General features: G+C 31.9%; 2 protein-coding genes and 2 non-coding genes across 6 annotated transcripts; all 4 read right to left on the bottom strand.

The window, feature by feature from the left end:
• Positions 1 to 225: 225 nt before the first annotated feature.
• LOC112498700 (small nucleolar RNA snoR136) lies at positions 226 to 376 on the bottom strand. Its single transcript, XR_003066119.1, has one exon. It is a non-coding gene; the product is annotated as a small nucleolar RNA snoR136 (small nucleolar RNA).
• A 10,068-nt stretch (positions 377 to 10,444) lies between these two features.
• LOC102630251 (pentatricopeptide repeat-containing protein At4g17616) lies at positions 10,445 to 13,709 on the bottom strand. Of its 3 annotated transcripts, none has more exons than XM_006480386.4 (2): positions 13,580 to 13,709; positions 10,445 to 13,129 (listed from the first exon to the last, which is right to left on the bottom strand). In XM_006480386.4, exon 2 carries the CDS (start codon positions 12,950 to 12,952, stop codon positions 10,814 to 10,816), a length of 2,139 nt encoding a protein of 712 aa, XP_006480449.1. In that variant the 5' UTR covers positions 12,953 to 13,129; positions 13,580 to 13,709; the 3' UTR covers positions 10,445 to 10,813. The 3 variants fall into 3 exon arrangements, with proteins under 3 accessions (XP_006480449.1, XP_006480450.1, XP_006480451.1); XM_006480387.4 differs by having other exon boundaries at positions 13,561 to 13,686; XM_006480388.4 differs by having other exon boundaries at positions 10,445 to 11,595; positions 11,794 to 13,657.
• A 2,295-nt stretch (positions 13,710 to 16,004) lies between these two features.
• LOC102630959 (protein TIC 20-II, chloroplastic) lies at positions 16,005 to 16,989 on the bottom strand. The gene has a single exon (XM_006480389.4). The coding sequence runs from the start codon at positions 16,902 to 16,904 to the stop codon at positions 16,287 to 16,289; it is 618 nt and encodes a 205-aa protein (XP_006480452.1). The 5' UTR covers positions 16,905 to 16,989; the 3' UTR covers positions 16,005 to 16,286.
• Positions 16,990 to 21,881: 4,892 nt separating this feature from the next.
• TRNAK-UUU (transfer RNA lysine (anticodon UUU)) lies at positions 21,882 to 21,953 on the bottom strand. The gene has a single exon. It is a non-coding gene; the product is annotated as a tRNA-Lys (tRNA).
• Positions 21,954 to 23,239: the final 1,286 nt, after the last annotated feature.

The following is a 23,239-nucleotide window of genomic DNA, read 5'->3' as shown; positions in this document are numbered from 1 at the left end:
CTAATTTATTCCTATATTATTAATAAAATTACGAATATACCTTCATTACCCAATTTTTCCATTTAATTTTTGTCAAATTTTCTCTTCAAACTAAATAAATTTATTTTTACATCAGGATCAGGATCGGGATCTGATTCATCAAATTTTTTATGGCAGGCTTTTTTTCTTCAAACAAAGAAAAGAAAATGTAATTTTGGAAAGAAAATTGCAGTTTACATTTTGAAACAATGTAGTCCCCGACGTCCAAGTACAGCACAAATACAAATACCGCCCTGGATAGCGAGGGGAACAAATTTTTGGGCTCCATTGAGTGATGATATTGCCTCACAAATAGTAAGTAAGAAACAATAAGGAAAATCAAATTATTTGAAGCCCTTTGAACTGATGAAATAATCTCCATACACAAACAAAACTAACAGACATAAACTAAGCACAAATAACCAAACGCGAGCAGTTCCAGCAGCCAAACGCGAGATTCTACAAGCAAGAGCAGCAACCAAACGCGAGCACAAGCAGCAGCCAAACGCGAGCAGTTCCAGCAGCCAAACGCGAGATTCCACAAGCAAGAGCAGCAGCCAAACGCGAGCACAAGCATCAGCCAAACGCGAGCAGTTCTAGCAGCCAAACGCGAGCAGTTCCAGCAGCTTCCTCGATCACGAGCAGTTCCGGCAACCAGACGCGGTCTCGATCGACGCACGAGCAGAAGTTCCAGCAGCTTCTGGTAGCGCGAGCAGTTCCAGCAACTTCCGGCAGCCCCAACAGTTTTCGGCAAGGCAAACCGTGAGTGTGTGTGTTAAAGGATTTGTCTGGAAGCAGTGTGTGTGTGGTTTGTTTGTGCGTGTCATGTGTGTGTGGGTTTTTAGTCAATTCACTTGTTATTAATCTGCAATTACGGTATTAACCTTGTAATGATTTAACGAAACGATTTCTGTTAAACAATGGGGGTCTCAGTGTCTTTTTTAAAACATTAAGGAGTTTTGTGTCCCTTATTTAAACGTTGGGGGTCTCAGTGTCCTTTTTCCTTTTTTTTTTAATCCACATTTGGTCAGTTTTTGTCGTACTTTTTTTTAAATAAAATATTTCAATAAACAAAGAGAGCAAGTCTTTTTACGATAAATAAATCCAAGTACTATAATCAATATATACCATCAGAATTCATCAAAGCTAACTTAGATAGCCAATTGGCTGCCTCATTGCCAAGATCCTGAGATGTGGTGAAATAGGGAGATTACCAATTTACTCCCTATTATAATCAATATATACCATTCACACTCTTACTGTTTTTATAATAGCCAATAACCCCCCTGACAATATAAGTTTATAATATTACTCTTATTTTCAAATACACTTTTATTCATATTTATTTTAGATTAAATAAATCATATGAATGGAAATTAAAATAAAAAAATTAAGTATTAAAAGCAAGAAATATATGTTTTGATGGGAAAAAATTAATAATAAAATATTTTCTTGTACTTTTTACTTTTAATTTTAAAATATTATAAAATATTTATTATAAGAAAATGTTTACAAAATAAAAAAGTACAAAAAAATTATTGTTAATTTTTTCACTTCAAAACATATATTTCTTGTTTTTAATACTTAATTTTTCATTTTAATTTCCATTCATGTGATTTATTTAATCTACAATAAATATAAATAAAAGTGTATTTGAAAATAAGGACAATATTGTAAACTTATACTATTAGAGGGGTTATTGGCTACTATAAACAATATGGATAAATGTTATATATTGATTACAGTAGGAGGAAAATTGGCAATCTCCTGGCGAAATATAAAATCATTCCCAACAGAATTTGAACTCCCTAATTCCGAAACAATTAATCCTGAGAATGCTTCTGTAAATAACTTTTTGTTATTCAATTCCTCCCAATCTACAGTAATTCCAATTCAGCAAAATTAAGTACTTAAAATGATTATAGAGCACATGACAATCAAAATTCAGGACTCTAATATGACCAGAGACCAGTAGTCGTTAGTGTTAAAGGAGAGAACGCTGATATTTCCCCCAAATTTTCTGTGATAACACTCAAGTTTTAAATATGCCCCCATTATAATTTCTTAAAATGTGTTATTTTGTTAATAAACCCCATTGAAGGTCAAAATTACCATTGTATAAATTGATCTCTCAATTCTTGTGCTTGTAATTTTTTTTTTAAATGAACAAAAAAATTGTCTTTGATCATTAGACATAGTCGTTTGTCTCTCAAAATCTACAATTTACAGAATAGCAATACCTCCTCCGAAAACTTATTAAGCGTTACATTGCTTAAAAACTAATTTGTTCTATATTTTTTTTGCCATTTTTTTCTTTTATTAGCAATGCCTCTTTTTACTTTTTTAATTCTGTCTTGTCCAATTCTTCTTAATTATCTATAATAGAATGTTATCGTGCATCAAGGTTCGATAAAAGAGACAAAATATACTATGAAAATGGGATACATGGCTTTCATATGTCTTTACAACATTCAAAATATGATTTGGATTTTGATTTTTCTCTCTTCATGCATTGAAAAATAACCTTAATCAAAACCCTACAAGCTTAGAGCTACATTAAGTAATAACAAATCAAACCCTAAAAAATTTAACTTAATCCAAACATTTTAAACGTTCGAAATACTAATTTAGGCCTAGAGGTTGGGCAATGTAGCTACAAAAGTGTTTGGTAAATATCAACTACTGTGAATTAGAAGTTAAGTTTATTTGATCCGACAATTGTATGATGAAAAATATATAATATCTTTATTATTTTGTCAAAATTATTTTTCATTATTACAACTTTTTTCCACTGCTATAGCTTAAAAAATTACAACATCTTAATACTAAAGAGAGAATTAGTCTAATTAACCTTTTTTTATATAACCAAAGAACAAAATTTTGAATAGATAATCTTATCTAGTTAAATCCAAATCCAGTTCGTGGCTTCTTAATTTGTGGCTTTGTGCCCTTTGTGGATGAGTTTAGCTGGAAACAAAATGAACTCTTTTTTTTAATTATTTAACTATTATTGATACGTGGCTTCTTATAATTGGTTCACTAAACTTGAAGCATGGGAAGTCCGAGCTAGACGTGCTGCTAATGGAGATTCTAGTTCCAATGATCCAAAAAAATCTTCTCAGGGATATGGCTGGACAACAATGCCAATTCTTGGAGACACAAAGCTTGAAGTTGCCTTTTCTGGTGGCTAAGGCAAGCAAGTGGATATCAAATCAGAAACCCGACAGTACATCTCCGAAAGTCTTACCTCCTTGGATGATCAAAAAAGAAATGAACCTTACAATGGAACAATGTGGAGAGGTTAAGCAGGAGTCAAATGCTGAAGATGATAAAACAAGTTTACGAAATGAGTATATTAAGGAGTATAATGCTGCTCTTACGAAGAAACAACAAGAATTAGAAGAAGCTGCTAAGAATCAACAGGAACCTGTGCTTGATGGTCTTTTTGGTGTATCTTCTAATCGCCAAGTGGGCATGAAGTGAAAACGGAAAGAGGACGGAGAAGGAGATGATATCGATTGGGAGGAGGCTTGATATAGAAAGGTCTCAAAAGAGTTTAGGATTTTTTTATTTTAGGAATTTTGGGTATTTAAAATATTATTAATGAAATGTCTGAAAGTTTATGATAATAAAAGTAGTTATATTAGTAGCTACTAAATCCTAATCCTTCTCCAATAAGAGAGACAATGTAAATCCATAAATTAGCTTAACAATATAGTAAATATAACATTGACTCTAATGTTATCGTGTTACGTTGCTCAGAAATGGTGGAAAATATTTCCATTAGCATGCTCAATTAGCATTGGTTGGGTTAAATTTTAAGGCTGCTATGAAACAGTGAAAATTGCTTCCGTACCCTCAATGCGATGATGAAAAATACTTGGTAATTACTGATTACTTAATTGACTCAGGTGACAATAATTACTAGCAAAATTTGAGTTGATATACCATTTAGGTATATGGTTACAAGTTTGATTCAACAAGGATGAAGTGGACACAAGTTAAAAGTTTAAATAACAAGTTATTGTTCTTGGTGGTTGTACGTTGTCATTACTACTTCAAGTAAAAGATGAGATGAAGATGAAAATTGTGCGAGTGAATTCAAGTACACCATACATCATTACTGGGGATACTTCCTCAAATATGGATAGGGTGATAATCTACTCTCGCAGATTTCACCTCAATTTTATGATTGGAGTTTTCACCAGGACCCGGAAAATTCTGTATTCATCCTCCTTCACCAATGGATTTTGATTCATTGGGTTATTATATGAACAAAAACTTAATTGAACTCTTGCAGTTTGATTTTGCTGGTACTAGGGTTTTTTAAGGTGTGGCCATGTGACGAGAGTAGCGCTTGGTATCACTTTTGCCTTTAAAGAGTAAGTATATAAGAAGATAAAACTTCAATTGCACGGTTTTATATGTATATATGTAAATTACGTGGGATTCAATTATTTGGTATTGTTTTTCAGGCCATTTCGAAACAGAGTTGTTCAACTTACAACATATACTAGAATCCTCATTATATTACATGTATAACTTGCTCCGAAATAAGAAAATTATAATTGCCGATTCACAACGCATATAACTTGGAAGTATTGATGTTAGTTTTTATTTTCTAGAAATTCCTTCAACGGTGGCATTCCCTCTTTGTCTGGTTATATGAACGAATAGGGAAGTCAGGGCTTTCTCTAATAGTCAATAGACTAGTAAAATTCCTGATCACTTAATGATCGTTTGCCTTAATTTTGAGTTATTTTTATTATCAAACAACAACATGCAAGGTCATGTACTCTCTAGAAATTTTACCTTGAGAAGCTTGCCGTGCTTAAAAATTAGATGACATTCTCTTTACTGGAGAAATTGTAGAAAAACTTTTCTAATTACTCCGTTTGAAGAAGATTTTATCTCAGTGATAATGATATCTCAGGTAAGATTGATTTCAACAAATGTATATAATTTATGGTAATTTTGTAAGAGGGTGCCTTAAGTTGTTCAAGTCCAGCTGGTTGTGATCTATCTACCCTCAGCGAATTGCTGTTGAATGTGGCTCGTAGATTTATGAAAGTTTTTAAACCACGTAAAAGATACAAGCGTGCTTTATTTTCTGCAATTTATTACTTTCGGTAAAATTAATTAGTTTAATTTATTTAAGTGCTGTGTAGAGAATAAGATTGTTAAATTCATCATTGGCAATACAAATCGTTAATGTCTGCAAATAGCTCTGTTACGTGTACTTAGATGACCCCAATGATACAGCATCCATGTTGGAAGTTTACTGAGTGCTCAGAAATGAAAGAAAATATTATATGATCGCTAAGAAGCCTGCAATCAGCTGGAAATAGGCTGATGAAGAATAGAGAAACAAATATTTACCTTATCAAAAAACAATGGTCAGTTGATGATGTGACATAAGAACGGGCTAGCCGGATGAATTTATAGGCTTTTGAGATGACCAACGTGTTGACCCTTAATTATTATGGAAGCTCAATTCCTTTAATGACTTGACTGCTTACAAGATCAGTAAAACAGTTAATTATCAATCTATATCATGGCGTCTTAAAATTTTGAGTTTGAAGTTCATGCCATGAAAGCTGATCTCTATCGACTTGGGTTACAAATGGACTTGTGGTGATAATTGAAGCAGTGAAGATTTGGCAGTAGTAAATTGTTAAGCAGACAAACAAGTTCCCATTAGTGTTTTTGTATTTATTATTATTTTTTTAACGACACACCTGGAAAAGAATTTTATATCTTGTTTATAAATGGAGTTGCTTATGAATAGGTAAATTAAGTTATTTTTTATATTAAATGGAGTGTTAAAAGAAATTACAAATTTTTTGAATATTTAAATGAATGTTTAAAGAAAAGGGTTTTTAAGAGGACTTTTAGGGATTACTAGTAGCGACACTCTAAAATTAATGTTTTATGCTAAAATCAATTCAAAATTGAGTGATAGCCCATCACCCATCACATCTCCTCAGTGATGACCCATTACCTAGATTGAGTGTTAGGCCATCGCTCAGCCACCACCTAGACCCAAAAAAATAATGATAAATTTTGGTTTAACGGAATTTCAAGTCAAATATTATTTTTCTTCAATAAAATATAAAATGTGTGGAATTTATAATTAATTTTTGACCGTTTCGACCAAAAGAAAAAAAGAAAAGCCAAGGATTCGTATTCGAATTTTATTAGAGTATATCAATACTTTGATAATTTATTCATGGCATAAGACACGCAACTTTTCATAAAGCGTGATTTTAAAAATTTTATATCAACAATAAATTTTAATTTTTTTCCTTCATAAATTGACATACTTTTAATTGCCCTCAAACTATTAAAAGTATCAATGCATCCCCATTTATCATTCTAAAGATTTGGGAAATTGAGGGTTGCATTGACCAAATTCTTCATCAAACTTTTGATTTCAAAGTTTTTATTTTCTTAATGATAAATGGGGGTGGCTTAATGTTTTCAAGAGTTTAAAGAGTAAATTGAGTTCTGTCATTTTATGAAGGGGTAAACTGAAATTAATTCATAGAATAATGACATATTTATAGAAGAATTTATGATTTCTTAGTATGTTATCAAAAGTGTATTTGATTAAATCTCAGTTGCCTAGATATGGTTTGAAAAAATAATGCACTGATTCAATTGATAACTTACATATATTATCGATTATTAATGAATTTTTGGACTTGTTACGATATATTAGCATGCGCTTTTGAACCCTGAAACAATGACAAATATGAAAAGGAATTAATTTGAAAGCATGATTCAAGTGCAGAAGAAAGGTAGAATTGTGGAAACTTATAGTAAAACGACAAATATGGAAAGAAATGAAGAAAATTAACATTGCATAAAAGACCGAGCCTAGCCTGGGTATATAAATTGTTAGATGTGTTGGTGATAAATAGGACAGAGCTCTCTCTAATTTAGGTAAAACCCAAGCATCTTCTAAAAATTATTTTCAAAAAAAAAATTGGTGAGGTGAATAATTCCTCCAAGTGAAAGAATTATAAGATAATCTCAATTTATCGAAGAGTCATACTCCAAGCACTAATGTAATCCTAATTTATTAGAATATCAATTTTATGACTCGTAAAATTATTTATATCAGTCAACATAATACTAGGATCTTGCATTGATTAACTCTATAATGGCAGGACCAAAATATTGTAACATAGAATTTAGAAGAAAATTTATTCCATACTGCATAAGCGTGACTTCAACCCTTATCCACAAAAATGAGTATATCTCTCATTATAGCTACAGCAAATTATGATTGGCAATTAATTTTTTAATATCCTGGTTCATTGAGGATTATCATAATGCAACTTTTCCACATGCTCCAATCCTTGGTATTTGTTTAAGTAAATTAAAGTTTCCTTATCAGTTTCGGAATAGAATTTCTATTTTCATACAAATAAACATTTAAGTTTTCCTCTTTTGTTTTGGATTGTGCCCCACTATAAATACAGTGCCTTTATTTTCATTCTAACTCGCATCATATCATCAGATTGCTTAATTCATACAAATAAACCTTAAGTTTTCCTCTTTTGTTTTGGATTGCGCCCCACTATAAATACAGTGCCTTTATTTTCATTCTAACTCGCATCATATGATCAGATTGCTTAATTCATACAAATAAACCTTAAGTTTTCCTCTTTTGTTTTGGATTGCGCCCCACTATAAATACAGTGCCTTTATTTTCATTCTAACTCGCATCATATCATCAGATTGCTTAATTCAGACACAGTATTGTTGAAACAATCATCAAGCAAGCAAGCAAGCAATGGCATCATCAGCATCAGAAAAAATTGCAATGGCAGCCATGGAAGAGGGTGACCTAATACTAGATTCCAGCGCAGAAGTGACACTAGACTCACAGGAATGTTTCTGGCACGATAAACACCGGCCAAGAAAACCAAAGTATCTGAATCATGTACGCACTGGATATGAATGGAACAAATACAATCGAACTCACTACGACCGTGAAAACCCTCCTCCAAAAAACGGTACAAGGATACAAATTCAACATCTTTTACCCAGACTTTAGTCTCAAGACGAAAGCACCTACTTACAGTTTCGAGGAGGACACTGAGAGCACTGGCAGCCAGACTTGCATCATAAGGTTCCATGCAGGACCTCCTTACGAAGACATAGCGTTCGGAATTGTTAACAGAGAATGGGAGTATAGTTCTAAGCAAGGATTCAAGTGCACTTTTGAACGAGGGATGCTGCAGTTACACTTTAACTTCAAGAGACTCCGATATCGCCGATGATCGGTATGTGTCCTCCTGCTAGTACAGAAATCAACATATGCAATAAGAATCAGCCAAGGAACATGCATATCCAAACGCAATACCAATATTAGTATGGTACTTGATATTGTTTAATCTTTTTACTTTCATATTTCAATATATATTCATCCCTTCATGAAACACAGGAGAAAATAGCTCTTGAAAAAGCACAACATGGTGTACATAGCTAATAATTTTTTTTAAAAAAATAAATATTGAAATTTTTTTCTTTTATTTCCACACTTTTGATAAAAAGCATCACTTTTGATACTTAACAAATCACTGCATCATTGCCTCTTAACCTTTCGCCATTGAGCATGAATTGTCGGAGTCCTATCTAAACAAATATCCAGGCGAGGAACTCAGGGCAATTATGATGGTTGCAACATGCAGCTGTGGTAGTGATGGGTGTGACAAAATTTTGACATTGGTAGTTCTTCTTCAACCTCTCTGTATACAAATATCAACACGGAGTTTACAAATACTGCGCTTTTATTCCACCCCTTAAGCTAACTTTTAACTCAATCTCAGTAGTTTAACTAGCAGCAGCAGCCCGCATGGCAAAAACTAATTTTATTACACCATAACAATATTAATAAGAATCATTGCAAGTAAAATTTAGACCAGTTGTACTTGAACAACAAACAAGAGCCTGGAAATCTGATACTGCTGACAAATGGTCGTCATGTCTTCAAACCATACACAACAGTTCACCGAGTTACTAATCAAATTACGCTGCTCATTGGTCACCATTTCAGAAGCGTAACCACTATTATTATTTTCCTAGCCAGGGTGGCTTTAAGTATAGGCGAACAAGGCGATTGCCTAAGGCCCTATATTTTTTGAAGGCCTCATTTTTTTTTAGTATTTCTTAATAGTTCTTTAATTAATAAATATCCTTTTTTTTAATTATGTATTGTAGACAAGCCTATTAGACATCTTTATAATTAACAGTTATACCACAACTAAGAATTATTTTTTTTTTTTTATAGAAAATCAATATTTGGTAACCTTAATGTTCAAGAGATAATTAATAAAATTGTTTAGCTATTAGTTCATTCATTATTAGTTTTTTCAAAAAAATTAATTTTTTACCTTTTAAGTTTCCTAAAAAAATTAAATTCTTTGACTTTTAATATTCCTTTTAATTACCATTAAAACCTTGTAATATAATATAAAAATCAATAAATAAATAGATTTCTTGCTCTTTTTTTTTTACAAAGAGAATTATTACATTCATTAATTCATGTAAAAAATAAAAAAATTAGTTTCTTAAAGTATAAAGTGCATATCTATTATTTCATAATCAATTCATTATCTCAACTTTCGGCTATTCTAAATATTCTATTTGAAAATAATATTGTTTTTATTTATTTGTTTGTTTATTTTTGTAATAATTTTAATGGAAGTAAAAAAGATATCTTCTTAGTTATTTTTTTAGGTTTGGTTTTTGAAAATTTTTAAGATAATTTTTATTACTATTAAAATTCAAAAGTTAAAAGCCGAATGATTTTTTTAGTCTTTTATATTTCTTTAAGTATTAAAATTATAAAATAAAAAAAGTCCCACAACAAAATTTTACCCAAGGCCTCGTATACTTTAAAGCCGGCCTTGTTCCCAGCGTCATACAGCCATGAGCAGGAAGACAAGAAAAGAAAAAGTTAAGAAAACGGGGAGGAGAGAAATAAAATCAAGATTTGCTGCCAACAATTTAGATCATTTAAATTCTTGCCTTCTGGCCCATTTTTTGAATTAAAACAGAGAGAAGGTAAGACACGGATTTACAGGTTTGTCCCTAACAGCTTACGTTAGTCAATCTCATACTTTCTTCTTCATTTAACTGTGCCTTAATGCCGTGAGTACTTCTAGCCAAAGCATACACACTATATCTCCACCAAAATTAATACTAACCTCTGCAACCAGTAGCCACATTTCTTGACGACAAAACTATCAGCCACTTATGCACGACAGGAGGGGCAAATAAATGAATAATGGAACTTGAAACACACATAATTATCAGTTTATAGGCAAATAGATGCAAACTCCTCACTATGAAACCAAAGAAGAAAATTGTAGCAAACTTGTACATGAAATCAACAACTACGATACAAAGTCCCTGTTTTCAACAATTTTTTTTTTTATAGAGAATATAACAAAGTACTAGATGCAACAGTAAGGCACCCTCACCAGACAGGCTGATGGTGCAGCAAACATTTATAAAAGTCATATTACCAACTAGAAAGATTGAGCACCTTAAATTAATTTTTGTGCTTTCCTTCACTTTGGGAATAGTGAAGGTTACATCTTTAGCTTGATCTTGAGCTCTTCTTACATTGGCACAACACAATCCAAATCATACACCCTCACGTACAGCAGCAAAAAAAAAAAATGTAACGTAGGCAAGTCCAAGATGGTCACTTGCAAGACTAGGTCAGTAAGAACTTTCAATTCAAATCCCCTTTATACAGGAATACTTACAAGGAACTTTAATCAATGCCAGCCCATTTCCTAAATGCCTGAACGTTCACAAGCCTCTTGCTTTGAGCCTCGGTTCTGGCATTTGATACTTTTAACCTTCTATAGAGATGCTTATGATGCTTTAAGAACTCACTTTTATACATCAACTTATCTACATACATATTCTGCTTTTTCATGTAGCCAATGACCTCCATCACTCTCTCAAAGTAACCACCTTGAAGAAAGTTCAGTAGTAAGGTCTCGTATAGGTCCCTGCTAACTGCCAAAACTCCACTCTCAATGTTCCTCTTAATATCTCCCCACAAGATTGTAATATCACGATACATTTCTAAAGAAGAATATCCATATACCAAATAATAAAAAGTTTCAACTGTCGGTCGGATTTTCATCTCTTGCATTCTCCGATATATCTTCAAAGCATCCCCAATCATTTTTCCCTTGCAAAAAAAGTAAATAGAAGAATTTAATTTGTATATCATAGAAAGCGCTGCCTCCTCTCTCATCTCCTGAATCAAGGACTCGGCTAAATCTGATTTATCCATCAAAGATGATGTGTCTGTAAATGAAGCACTTTTATCTGCTACTTCAGAAAATCTTTCTGAGACAATCATCTCACAAGACAAATTCTGAACCAAACAACTCTTCCTCATCTGTTTTAATAGTGCCTCAGCCTCTCTAAACATCTTTACTTTGTAATAAGCTGTCAGAAGCGACTTATATGTAGTAGAATCCATGGGATGCCCAGCAAATTCCATGTCATCCAAAATGTCATGAGCAGCCTCCAAAAAACCTAATTGGATTAATGCATCAATCACATCAGAACACAAAGTGGATTCTCCAAATGAATGATGCTCCTTTTTAATGCTAAGTAACAGCCCTGAGAGCTCAGAATTTTTGCCATGTTTTTTGTATCCATTAATGAGTTTTGCCATAGCCCTGTTACTATGAAGAAGTTTACCATTTCTGAAGAGGACAAGCTCTTGCTTACCTTCCATCTTGAGGATAGAATCCTTCTCCAGCAGCTCTGGCATAATCTGTAACTTCAATCCGCACCTGAGATTTGGAGATCCTATTGAAATAAGGTAAGGCTTTTGTGCATCTTGCCTAAGTTTTGGATTAGGAAGAGGCTCCCGATATCTATTCATGTCCAATATAAGCTCACCAGCAGCATCAATGTCGTCGAACTTAAAATGCAAGCTTAACAAACTTTCATAGAACTGCTGGTAATGATGAGCAAAAGGGGTCGATAATTGATCAATGTAACATTTAAATTTTTTCAGCTCATCCCTCTGGCAATTCATTTCATGAATCTGCGCAAGAATAATGATTGAGTGGGCATCAGCAACAACACCAGTTTGTGACATAAGTTCCATAATATGTTGGCCTTTAAGAGATGATCCAAATCTCACACAAGCATGAAGCACAAGGTTAAAGATCATTGTATCAGGTTTGATCAGCTCAGCACCATTACTTTTCTCAGCAGATAGATGTAGGAAAACATCACATAACTGAATCAAGAAATTAGATGCAAGACATGTCCCAATTTCTGTCTTCACCATATGCACAAAAACCAACGACAGCAAATCACTGCGAGGTAGATTCTCTCTCCCAAGCATCAGTCTAAGTATCATTGAAGCAGGAACAGGCATTTGAGCTCTTGCTAAAGACAGGGACAGCTTAGCAAGGAGATCAAGCTGAAGTAAATCTGCTTTTCCTTTTTGGATTTTTAAAACTAAATCACATGCTTTCTGTAGCCAGTGAGGCTCAGCCGAATAACACAAATCAATAATGAACCTATTCACAACATGACGCTCAGGGATACCATGCAATCTTTGAAAATCATTAAAAGTTTCCCATGCTTCACCCGCTTGATGATTTTTTGATGCAGATTCAAGCTTTCTCAGAAGAACTTCACGAGAAGAACCTTCCCAAGATAATTTTTCCTGCTGAACACTACTAGAACAAAAGCACTGAAGATTCAACAGATGACTATAGGCACATAACACATATGATACTCGAAACTTTCCAAAACTATTGCTAACAAACACAGTTTTCCGAGCAGCTGAAGTCACAAAGAATCGCAAAGGATAGCTGCTCTTAAGAAAGCAGCCACGCACTAATATCTTTCTAGTCAATGTTAGTGCCATTATGCCAAAACAAACTCACATTGGACTAATCTATAGTATTTCCAAGACCAGAAAGCCAAGCACCAAAACTTTATTCACCAATATCTTCATCAAACAAACATATCCAGGATAGAAACTTATGCTCAGTAAATAGAAGCCTCCTAAAACTCTGAATTTCTGATATCTTCAACAAATCATCTGTTATGAAGAAATTATCTGAATGAGGCACAACATATTGCTAACGCAACCAATAATACGAATCAAAGCCACTAATAGTCTTTTTCGGAGTTCTTTTGTGACTCTTAAAAGTCCTCTCCATTTTCTATTATCGGCTCAAAAAAAGAAAAAACACTATATAAACAAAAAATTGTTGGGAGTGAATTTTAGACAAGCACTTGAAAGGAGCTTCTTAGTAAATGCTTTCTCTGTCCAAAAAGCTATTGCTTTGCTAGCTTTTAGAAAAGCACTTAACTATACCCCTTCAGCTTTTAAGTTCTTAACTATACCCAATCGCTAAAAGCACTTCATAAAACAAAAATGAAAAACCCAGATGATATATCATAATTGCTTTCAGTAAAAATTTAATAGAACATTAAGAACTTTGTGATTCAAACAGAGTAAAATCTTACATGATCAGAAAGTGCTCACCAAATTGTGTATATGTGAAAGCGAAGATTTCTTCTCTGTCTTTCAAAATGGAGGGGGTAAAATCCTGGAAGTTGAAAATGGAGAAGCGTTTAAAAGATGCAATTAAAGAATGAAGTAGGTAAAATAACATATAAGTCCTTAAGGTTTTATAATTCCTTACACAGCTTTCCATTTGTTTCAATAAGATGTCACATACCCCTATTGAAATGACTGAACTGCTATTTATTCAATTTCGTTTTTCTTGAATGAATAAAACTGTTCCAGTTTTATTCTTCTGTCATATAAATTATAAGTGAAGAGCTGAGAAAATGCTGCGAAGACAATAAATTTTTGTCTTTTTTTTTTTCAGAATAAATTTAAATTAATCTCACACAGCCAATCAAATAAAATTAATTAAAAATCATTTTGTTGGACTTTTATGATTAAAAAAATTTAGTAGTGTGTTATTAGATAAATATTGTGATAAATTAATATTCTAATATTTAAAAAAAATTGATTTCAAGTAATTTTATTTAAAAGGATTTAATGATGAAATTTAGTGAAAGTAAATTAAGATTAAAAATCTGTTAAAAATTACAATTAATATGTTGAGAGATAAAAACGGCTCCATCATTTGAGGCATTTTTCTTTTTCAGGGAAAAAATATATAATGACTTACAAATTTGTATCACACAAAGTTAGCTTTTTAAACCAAATTGTAGGCTATAATGATGCTTGTTGTGTGCATTTTGTTACAAGTAAGGCTTCATAAAAGGTATTGTTGATATTATGGTTTTATCAAATAATTTCTTAGTATCAATTTTTGGAATTCCTTTATAAAATATTTTAATATTTGTATTAGGATTGGCAATGGACAGGATGAGCTTAAATTTACCGATCTTGATTATGTCCTAATTGATTATTTGGATTAAAAAAAAGTCCCGAATAATAAATTGAAACAAAAATGCGACTTAATCATGTCCCCATCTAGATCCTGAATTGTTTCAGATGATATGAATTTTCTATCATATGCTATAAATTCTATCATGAACAACATATTATATGCCTATAATGAACATGTCATATTTATTATTTATCATGACAACTTATCATACATATACAACCGACACATTAGATTTATATAATTTATTAAACCGACTTGTCATACATTTCTAAAACCCTAATTTCAAGACATTTATACTTCCAATTGAGATTTTCAAATGTCTAGAATCTTGTTGGAACAATGAATCAAGACAAATTTGAATCTCAAATCCCGATCTAAATAATAAATTGAAATAAAATTCTTTGTACCTGTTAGCCTATATGGCTATAAAATGTTGATTTTGATAATAAGTTAATAACAAATCACATGTTTTTGATAAATAATGAATTACACTTTATAATCTTATAAAACAAGAAAATGAGTATGTTTGAAACAAAAATGTATTTCTAGAATTAACCGGATAACTAGATAAAATAAACGATAACTCGGTTAAGAGACAGTAACTTTCTGGAATCAAAACGGATAACCATATTCAGAAGCAGGAAATCGGTTATCAAAGAGATGCTCTCTTGAATCAAAACGGCTAACCAGATTCAGAAGCAGCAAATCGATTAGCAGGCAAAATCTCTCTCAAATAAAAATGGCTAACTGGATAATGAGAAGCAGCAAACCGGTTATGCAGAAATTCAAATTTTTTACTATAACGGTAACATCAAGCAGCAAACTGGTTAGCATAAACGGCAAGCTGATTAGCACTAGAAAGTCAATAACGGTTAGTTTTCTGCTCCAACTTTAAAATGACTTAATCAAATTCAAATGAGAATTTGACAACTACTGTTATCATTGAGCATTCATCTACAATCTAAGTTTAAAATTTGTGTATTCATTTAATTCATTCACACATTGGGCTTTCATTTGTAATCAAACACATTGTGTAAGGAAAATTTATTTGTAATCCTTTTTGTAAAATCAAGGTGTTGGGATACACTTAGATTAAGAAATTAGAGATAATCTTTTTATGTAAAAGTCCATTGACACATTAAAAGTCATTTATAAGCATTGTTGAAGCCTTGAAAGCTTACTTAGTTGAAGCCTTGAAAACTCACTTAGTGAAACCCTCAAGCCTAATAAGTTCAAAAGCGTGGATGTAAACACAATTAACCGAACCAGCTCTCTCTTACCCTATCTTTTTATTTTTCATTACACATTATTTTATTTCCTTCAAATTTAGTTACTTTGTTTAAATTGCATTAAGTTTTAATTACTTAAATTTTTAAAATCCTAATTCAACATCTCCTCTTAGGTTGCGGATTTTGTTTCCAATGGACTGTGATCCAAATGCCGACGGGGATTCGGGAAATTCTAGCAATCTTAACTTATATACACATTGAACGAAAAGCAACCAATTCCAGCTTCTAAAATTTTCTCAAGGCAACAAATAAGTTATTCCCTCAATAATGTTGTTATTTTTGTATTACCTTCAAAAAATTTACACAAAAGAAAATGACATTAATCTATAACACCCAAAAAAAATAAAATAAGAAAGCCCAAATGCCCCGTTCCTTTTGCTTCAGCTTATATAGGCCATGCTTCAACCACTAAGTGTCAGGTAATTAAAACGTATTGCTGAATGGCATGAACCATAGGTACGTCACGCTTCAACGGGTTGTACGTTGTTTCCAAAATGGCATTAAAAGAAAAAAAAAAGCAACAGCAAGGTACAGCCTAAACTTGCCTACCGGCGGCATCAGCAATAAACGGCAAGTACGGAGTCTTTCCCAACAAAGAAGAAACAAAACCATAAACAAAACAAAAACAAGTAAAAATAAAAATCGCATTATGCCCCCAAATCATCAACTTGAACCCGATGCCGGCCCGACCCGGGTTAAAAATCCGGGTCAAGAGCGAGGGCACCACCAAAAGAACGTCCAAAGCGAGCGCCTGCATCGTATTAAACCTCACGTAGTGGCTGAGACTAGGGTTTCTGACGACGCCCAGATAGAACGCGAAGAAAGCGACGAAGCTGGCGAAAGGGACGGATCTATAGAGGGACAATAAGGGGAGTACTGGGTCGAAGAGGAGACCCAGATTGGGGAATTGCATGAAGAGGTAGCGGCCGTACTGGAGGGAGTTGAAGAAGGGGAGAGTGTAGGCGGCGGCAGAGATTATGCGGTCGGTTGCCGGAGTCGTCGAGTTTTTGGCGGCAGTGATGGCGGTTTTGGGTATAGGGTTTGGGAACGTGGCTGTTGATCTGAAGAGGGAAGGCAGACGTGGGGTGAATTTAGAGGTTAAGGGTTTTGGAGTAGAGTGCAAAGAGAGACAGAGACTGAGAGGAGAAGCCATGGCGAGTTTGACGAATTAGGGTTCAAGTGCATTGGGGGTTTTAGTGAGGCAACGGAGTGGCAATACTATTTATTTGGTGTAGGGGCAACCTGTATTTTAATGAAATCACAAATACACATATAATTTGTAATTCTCTTACACGGATCCCTGCCATATATAATAATGCGGATGCGGTTTTTCACGAATTAGTGGATTGTTACAAGTTAGAACTTATTATCTTTATGTTTAGCATATTATCTTTGAAGTTTGAACTATATTGATGGCAAATTCAAAATTTAGTTTTAAAAAAAAAAATTTGAAGTGGATTCTTTTTTTAATACTACGTTATAATATTTTTGTAGTACGAGACAAATACTAATAAATCTTATATATATATATATATATATATATATATATATATATATATGTATATAGAAAGAGAGAGTCATTTTCTTATGCGAGTCTTTTTTTTTTTCATACGGACACACTATTAACTTGTGTAGTTTAATAAAGTTAGTGTGGACATATTATTATTAAACCAAATCTCTTTATAATGTATTAAAAACTAATTATATTAAACAATGACTTAATAGCATGTTGGCATTAGGAGAAAAATGAGGTGCTCGCACTTAAGAATTTATATATATATAAACACGCACACAATCAGTCTCCCACTGTGTTGAAATATGTATCTTTTGTATTTTGGTAACATTCTCACTAGAATAAAGTAAAGATGTACTCATTGGAGAAGAACTCTTTCTCTCTCTATATATATATGACTAATTTTCCAATGACGAGATCATCATTATAATAAAGTGAGGATTTCTCTAAGGTACCAACAAACGAAAATTTTAATACAATAATGGACAAAAAAATTTAGTCTCTAGTTACCTGCCTAAATTTACATTCTTTACTGGCCTGTATATCCAACATAATGGGTTAGCCTATCTCACATCACTTTTTTGGTAAAAACATGTGTAGCTTTACTTTTAGCATGTCCTACATAGGATGCTCTATGCCTCTATCTCAAGCACAACACATGTCGACAAAAATTGAAATTTCAACTACCGTTCGTTCTCTTGTGCAAAGATTGTTTTGTGCAGCGAAAGACGTTTTGTTACAATGACTAGTACCGTGATAATATTATAAGTATTTGTGGAGTTTAAACTGTATACAAGCAAATAAAATCCAAATTATCGTACTGGTGACATCAAATGTACTACAACCGCAAGGAAAAAATAGCACTAGCAGCTTAAACAATAAAAGCCTCCGTAGAAATCAGCATGTGATCATAATCATTGAAGAAGCAAAAACATAAGAAGAAATATCAATAGCAAAAACAATTTGGATATAAAAGCCAAGAGAAGAGCAGTGTGGAGTGAGATGATTTGTCAATTGCACCCAAAGAGAAAGAGAAATCACAAAAGATTCCACAATCAACAAAAATTAACACACAAAAATAAATTGATCACAAACTACTGCTTGAACCATGTATAACTTATACCTACATGAACCATGTATAACTTATACCTACCAAAGAGTAGGGATAGGTGGCAGTAGCTTAATTACTTCTTCATGACATCCAAGATCAATAGCAGTAGCAAAAATACAAATAAAATAGAATTACCAAATCAAAAGTTATAATTGTTGAAATAAAAATGATTTTATAGTGAAAATCAGTCGATTGCAATTCTCATAAAATATATAGAATTATCATAAACTAGAAATAGTATCTATACTTTTTCATAGTATAATCCAGGCACGAATCATCTTAGATATACATCTTATGTATACATATTCAGGCATGGGACATACACGTTTCGACAAGACATGCGGTAAGGAACTACATGCACATGGACTGGGCTAGTCTTAAATATGATTTGGGACGGGCCAAAGTACGACAAGTGAAAAGGCTCACAAAAAACATGCATATAATTTTATGGTTTAATTTTAATTTAATTACACTAATATATTCTTTCAATAAATGTAATTGAATTGAGTAACATTAAATCTAATTATATTTTACTGTATTTCAATTGAGTTGAATTTTTATTATTCACATTATTTTAAATTATAAATTAATATGTTATCAATTAAATTTAAATTGAATTTGTATAGGAATTAAGTTGTAATATTTATTAAGTTTTTTTAATTTTTTGTTAAATTATTGTAAACTCGAAATGAGTTAATAATCAACAAGTTATTATAATCAATAATGAATTAATGAAAATGAATATTTCAAAATAAAATAATAAATAAAGAAAATAAAACAAATAAGAGCTTAAATATTTAATTATTTAATTCAAGCACATTCTCAACTAATTAACGCTTAAGAGAGAGTTTACTATTATAATTTTAGGTTTTTTGACTCATTATTGATTTTTTAATTAGGAAGTTAAGTTTTTTATTTTTATATTTTATTTTGCTCAATTTTTATTTATTAATTATATTTATGTAAATGAATTCATATTCAATTTGATTCTTTATAGGATAAATGAATTGTAAATGGATCCAGATTCGATTCAATTCGTTCATTAATTTTACTAAACGAATAAAATGAATTAATCTGAATATTCATTTAATAAACTAATTGAATTTTAATCTTAAAATTTCAATTCGTTTAATAAATAAATCGAAATTGAATCATCATAATTTTGATCCAATTTATTTACGATTTGATTTGAATATTATTTATTTATTCATTTATTCATTTTGCCACCCCTACCTAAGCTTGCAGGCTTGGACCGGCCTTTTTTGTCTATCTTAGTTGTTATGTTATGCAAATATAATTTCTTTTAATATGCCCGAGTCAATGAATTAATCCCCTTCTAATAAAATTTTAATAGAACATATTATAATTTGACTAATTTTTATTTTTATTATAGTTTAAAAATTTTGAATGATTGAATAGTTTAAAATATTTGAATGATTGAACTTGCTCTACCCTACTTAAATATATGTTTACATTATATAATCCTTAATAGCTTGGCTTAGTGGTTAAGGTGTTGAATTGCTAAATATCTTGGTTCCAATGCCCAGTGTTCTCTAACTAACTCAAGAACCATTTGACCACCCTTGACCACAAGTGCAGTGCATGTGAGTTAGGGATGGCAATGGGAGGAGAGGGGAGGGGACCAATCTCTCCATACTCATCCCCAATATTTTGCGTATGTCCCCGTTCCCTCTCCGTCCCCTTCAGAATTACTTGAGAGAATCCGCATCCCCTCTCCTAATAATAACAGAGGATCCCCGAGGGTCCCCGATCCCCGAATAATTAATACATTTTTTTTATTTTCGATTTTGAGTTAATCATATTAAAAAAAATTCAAATAAAAGTAAAGTTCAAAATATATCTTACATTAATATCTATTACAGAAGTTACATACATTAAATTAGTAAGTAACGCAGCATGCAAGGGATACAAATTATCATGAACAAATTAATAGTCTAATACAAAATTGTTACAAATAAAATCGGATTTAGATTCAAAATTAACTTTTTCAATAGTGGCGTGGGCACTTTATAAATGCGGACTATTCCATTTACAGCACAATAGTTAAGTCCGAGCAAATATTAGATTAGATTAGCTATTAAAATTGTGATTCGCTGTGGGCAATTATAACATCTAAAAATAAATTTAAAAAATAGATTTAAGTTTAAAATATTTAATGAATATTAAAATTAAAACAAAATTTTTGGGCTAATAGAATCTATCCGGTCTTTTTAATGTCCTAAATAAAAATTTAGGACTTTAATTAGTTAATTATGCCTAAAAGTTTAATAATATAAATATTTTGATATTTATTATTTTTACCAATATTTATAATTTTATAATTCAAATTTTATAATTTATTTACTAGTAATTTTAAAAAATTAAAAAAAAATTAAAAATTAAAATGGGGAAATGGGTAGGGGATGAGGATTCCAACTCATCCCCGTCCCCTCCCCGAATAAGAAATTAGGTAAAAACTTTTCCCCGTCCCTTCCCCGAATAAGAAATTGCGTATGAAATTATCCTCATACCCTCACCGAATAAGGAAAATCCCCGAGGGTACCCGTCCCCGTGGGGATTTTTGCCATTCCTAATGTGAGTTTTCTATTCTTCAAAACGACAGTAACTTGTTGTCGTTTAATGCTTAACCCTTCCAGTATGATACCGAGACATTTTTGTACAGTTCTAGGGATGATATTTAAATTAGGATCCGGTCTGCATCTGAAAAATTTAAATCTGCATATTAAAAAATACAAATTTTAATATGGAAATTTGGGATCCGCATGGATTCAGTCATTCAGATCCGAATAAATTTTATTTTAAATTAAAATTAAATTAAAAATTAAATAAAAATAAAAAAAATAAATTTATTTGTGAATTTGTGATGTTGTTGTATATTATTCATGTTGAATTATTAATTGTTGGATTATAATTGAATTTTATTTGATATTATTAGGTAAATTATTGAATTTTATTTTAAATTAAAAATTTATATTAAAAATGAAATAAAAAATAAAAAAGTAAATTTTATTTGTAGATTTATGAGCTTATATTTTTGGATTATAATTGGATTTTATTTGATATTATTAGGTATATTATTGAATTTTATTTTAAATTAAAAATATATATTAAAAATAAAATATTAAATTTTATTTGTAGATTTATAAGATTATTGTATATTATTCATGTTGAATTATAATTGGATTTTATTTAATATTATTAGATAAATTGTTGAGTTTTTAAATTATATATTAAATTTTTAAATTTTAATTATTGCGGATATAGATATTCAGAATATCAGCCTGCATGTCTTGTGGACATTACATACATCAAAATCCGCATCTGTTTTTTGCAGATTAGGATATAGAAATATAAATCTAGATCTTGATCCGGATGCACCGCATCCGACATATCGTTGACGATTGTATGACAAGGCATAAGCCTTCTGACTGCAAAACGGTATCGCAAAACTTTAAAAATCTAAATCCAATTATCCAATCACACTACGCCGTCTGTGGGGATCGAACCCACGACCACGTGGTTAAAAGCCACGCGCTCTACCACTGAGCTAAGACGGCTGTGTTCAACGAAATGCCTTAGCATACATTAAATTCATTTATTACTAGGGATTAGCACCGCCATTTACTGCGGGTCAGAAATCCTCCCTGGCCAAAGACTCGTCTCATGGCTCCAACCCACTGCCGGTGCTGGCCGCCAAGCTCCCACATCGCCTCGACAGCTTCCGAACATTCATAAACGCCAGAGTGAAATGGTTACCCAATCCGTTTCTCGACGACGTCGTTTCCTAAGAAAAAACAAATCCTCTCCTTCGAAAACCATATCATCACCAATTCCCCTTCCAAATACCTCCCTCTCTTTTCACTCTCTTTACTCAACCCCCACCCCGACTTCCCCACTACCACTGCCCTTATATTCTTCCAAAAATACCCCTCAGTCTTAACCCGATTCCAGCCCTGCCGTCGCTTCTCTACCCGTCAAAGTCTCCCCACAGGCTTTGACTGTCCGCAAGGAAGAATCAGCCATTCACGGCTTGCCAGCTCAGCGTGATGACGTCGTTAGGAGGCTGGCTAAATTGTTGATGACTAACCAATGCAAGGAAATTACCCTTTTATGTTGTTAATGTTGAGATGTAATTAATTAGTAATATAGGAAATTGAGCAAGTAGTTTGAGGGTTCTACGTGGAGATGACAAAATTCAGATTCAGATTGATATTCTTGTATCTGGATTCATAAAAAATATATATATATAGATTCGGATGCGAGTAATATTCGCACGATTGCGGACGGATATTTCGAATATCTGGATCCACAAAAATAAAAATTTAATAATTTAAAATTCAATAATTGACGTAATAATATTAAATAAATTTCAATTATAATTCAACAATCAATAATTTAATACCTAGAATAACATACCACACCATAAAGTCACACACAAAAATACTACAATATAAATCAAACATCAAGAATAACATAAATTCAAGTCTAGCATCGCCACAAATACACAAATAAAATTATAAAAAAACCACAAATCCACACAAAATATTGTGGATCCCAATATATTTCTTAATTTAATTTAACTCCTATATATTTTTTAATTAATCCTATTATTTTTTTCATTTAACTTATATATATATATATATATATATATATATATATATATATATATATATATATATCAATATTTCTATTATCTGAATGTCCGTATATTAGTTATCTTCCGCATGTTGAATATAAGCGGTTGGATCAAATTGAGTCAATCCAACGCTCTTAAAGCCTTTGCGCGCTAAACTAATAAAGTACAACAAATATTATATTGATTTATTGCCGTAAAAGAACCCTA

The sequence above is a fragment of the Citrus sinensis genome, chromosome 6 (genome assembly GCF_022201045.2).
Source record: "Citrus sinensis cultivar Valencia sweet orange chromosome 6, DVS_A1.0, whole genome shotgun sequence".
NCBI classification, from domain to species: Eukaryota; Viridiplantae; Streptophyta; class Magnoliopsida; order Sapindales; family Rutaceae; genus Citrus; species Citrus sinensis.
Note: the sequence above shows the minus strand (reverse complement) of the source record. Positions and strands in the feature narration are given on the sequence as shown.

Coding starts and splice junctions, on each gene's coding strand:
- LOC102630251 (XM_006480386.4), bottom strand. CDS start 12,952: ATGGCACTAACATTGACTAGAAAGATATTAGTGCGTGGCTGCTTTCTT.
- LOC102630959 (XM_006480389.4), bottom strand. CDS start 16,904: ATGGCTTCTCCTCTCAGTCTCTGTCTCTCTTTGCACTCTACTCCAAAA.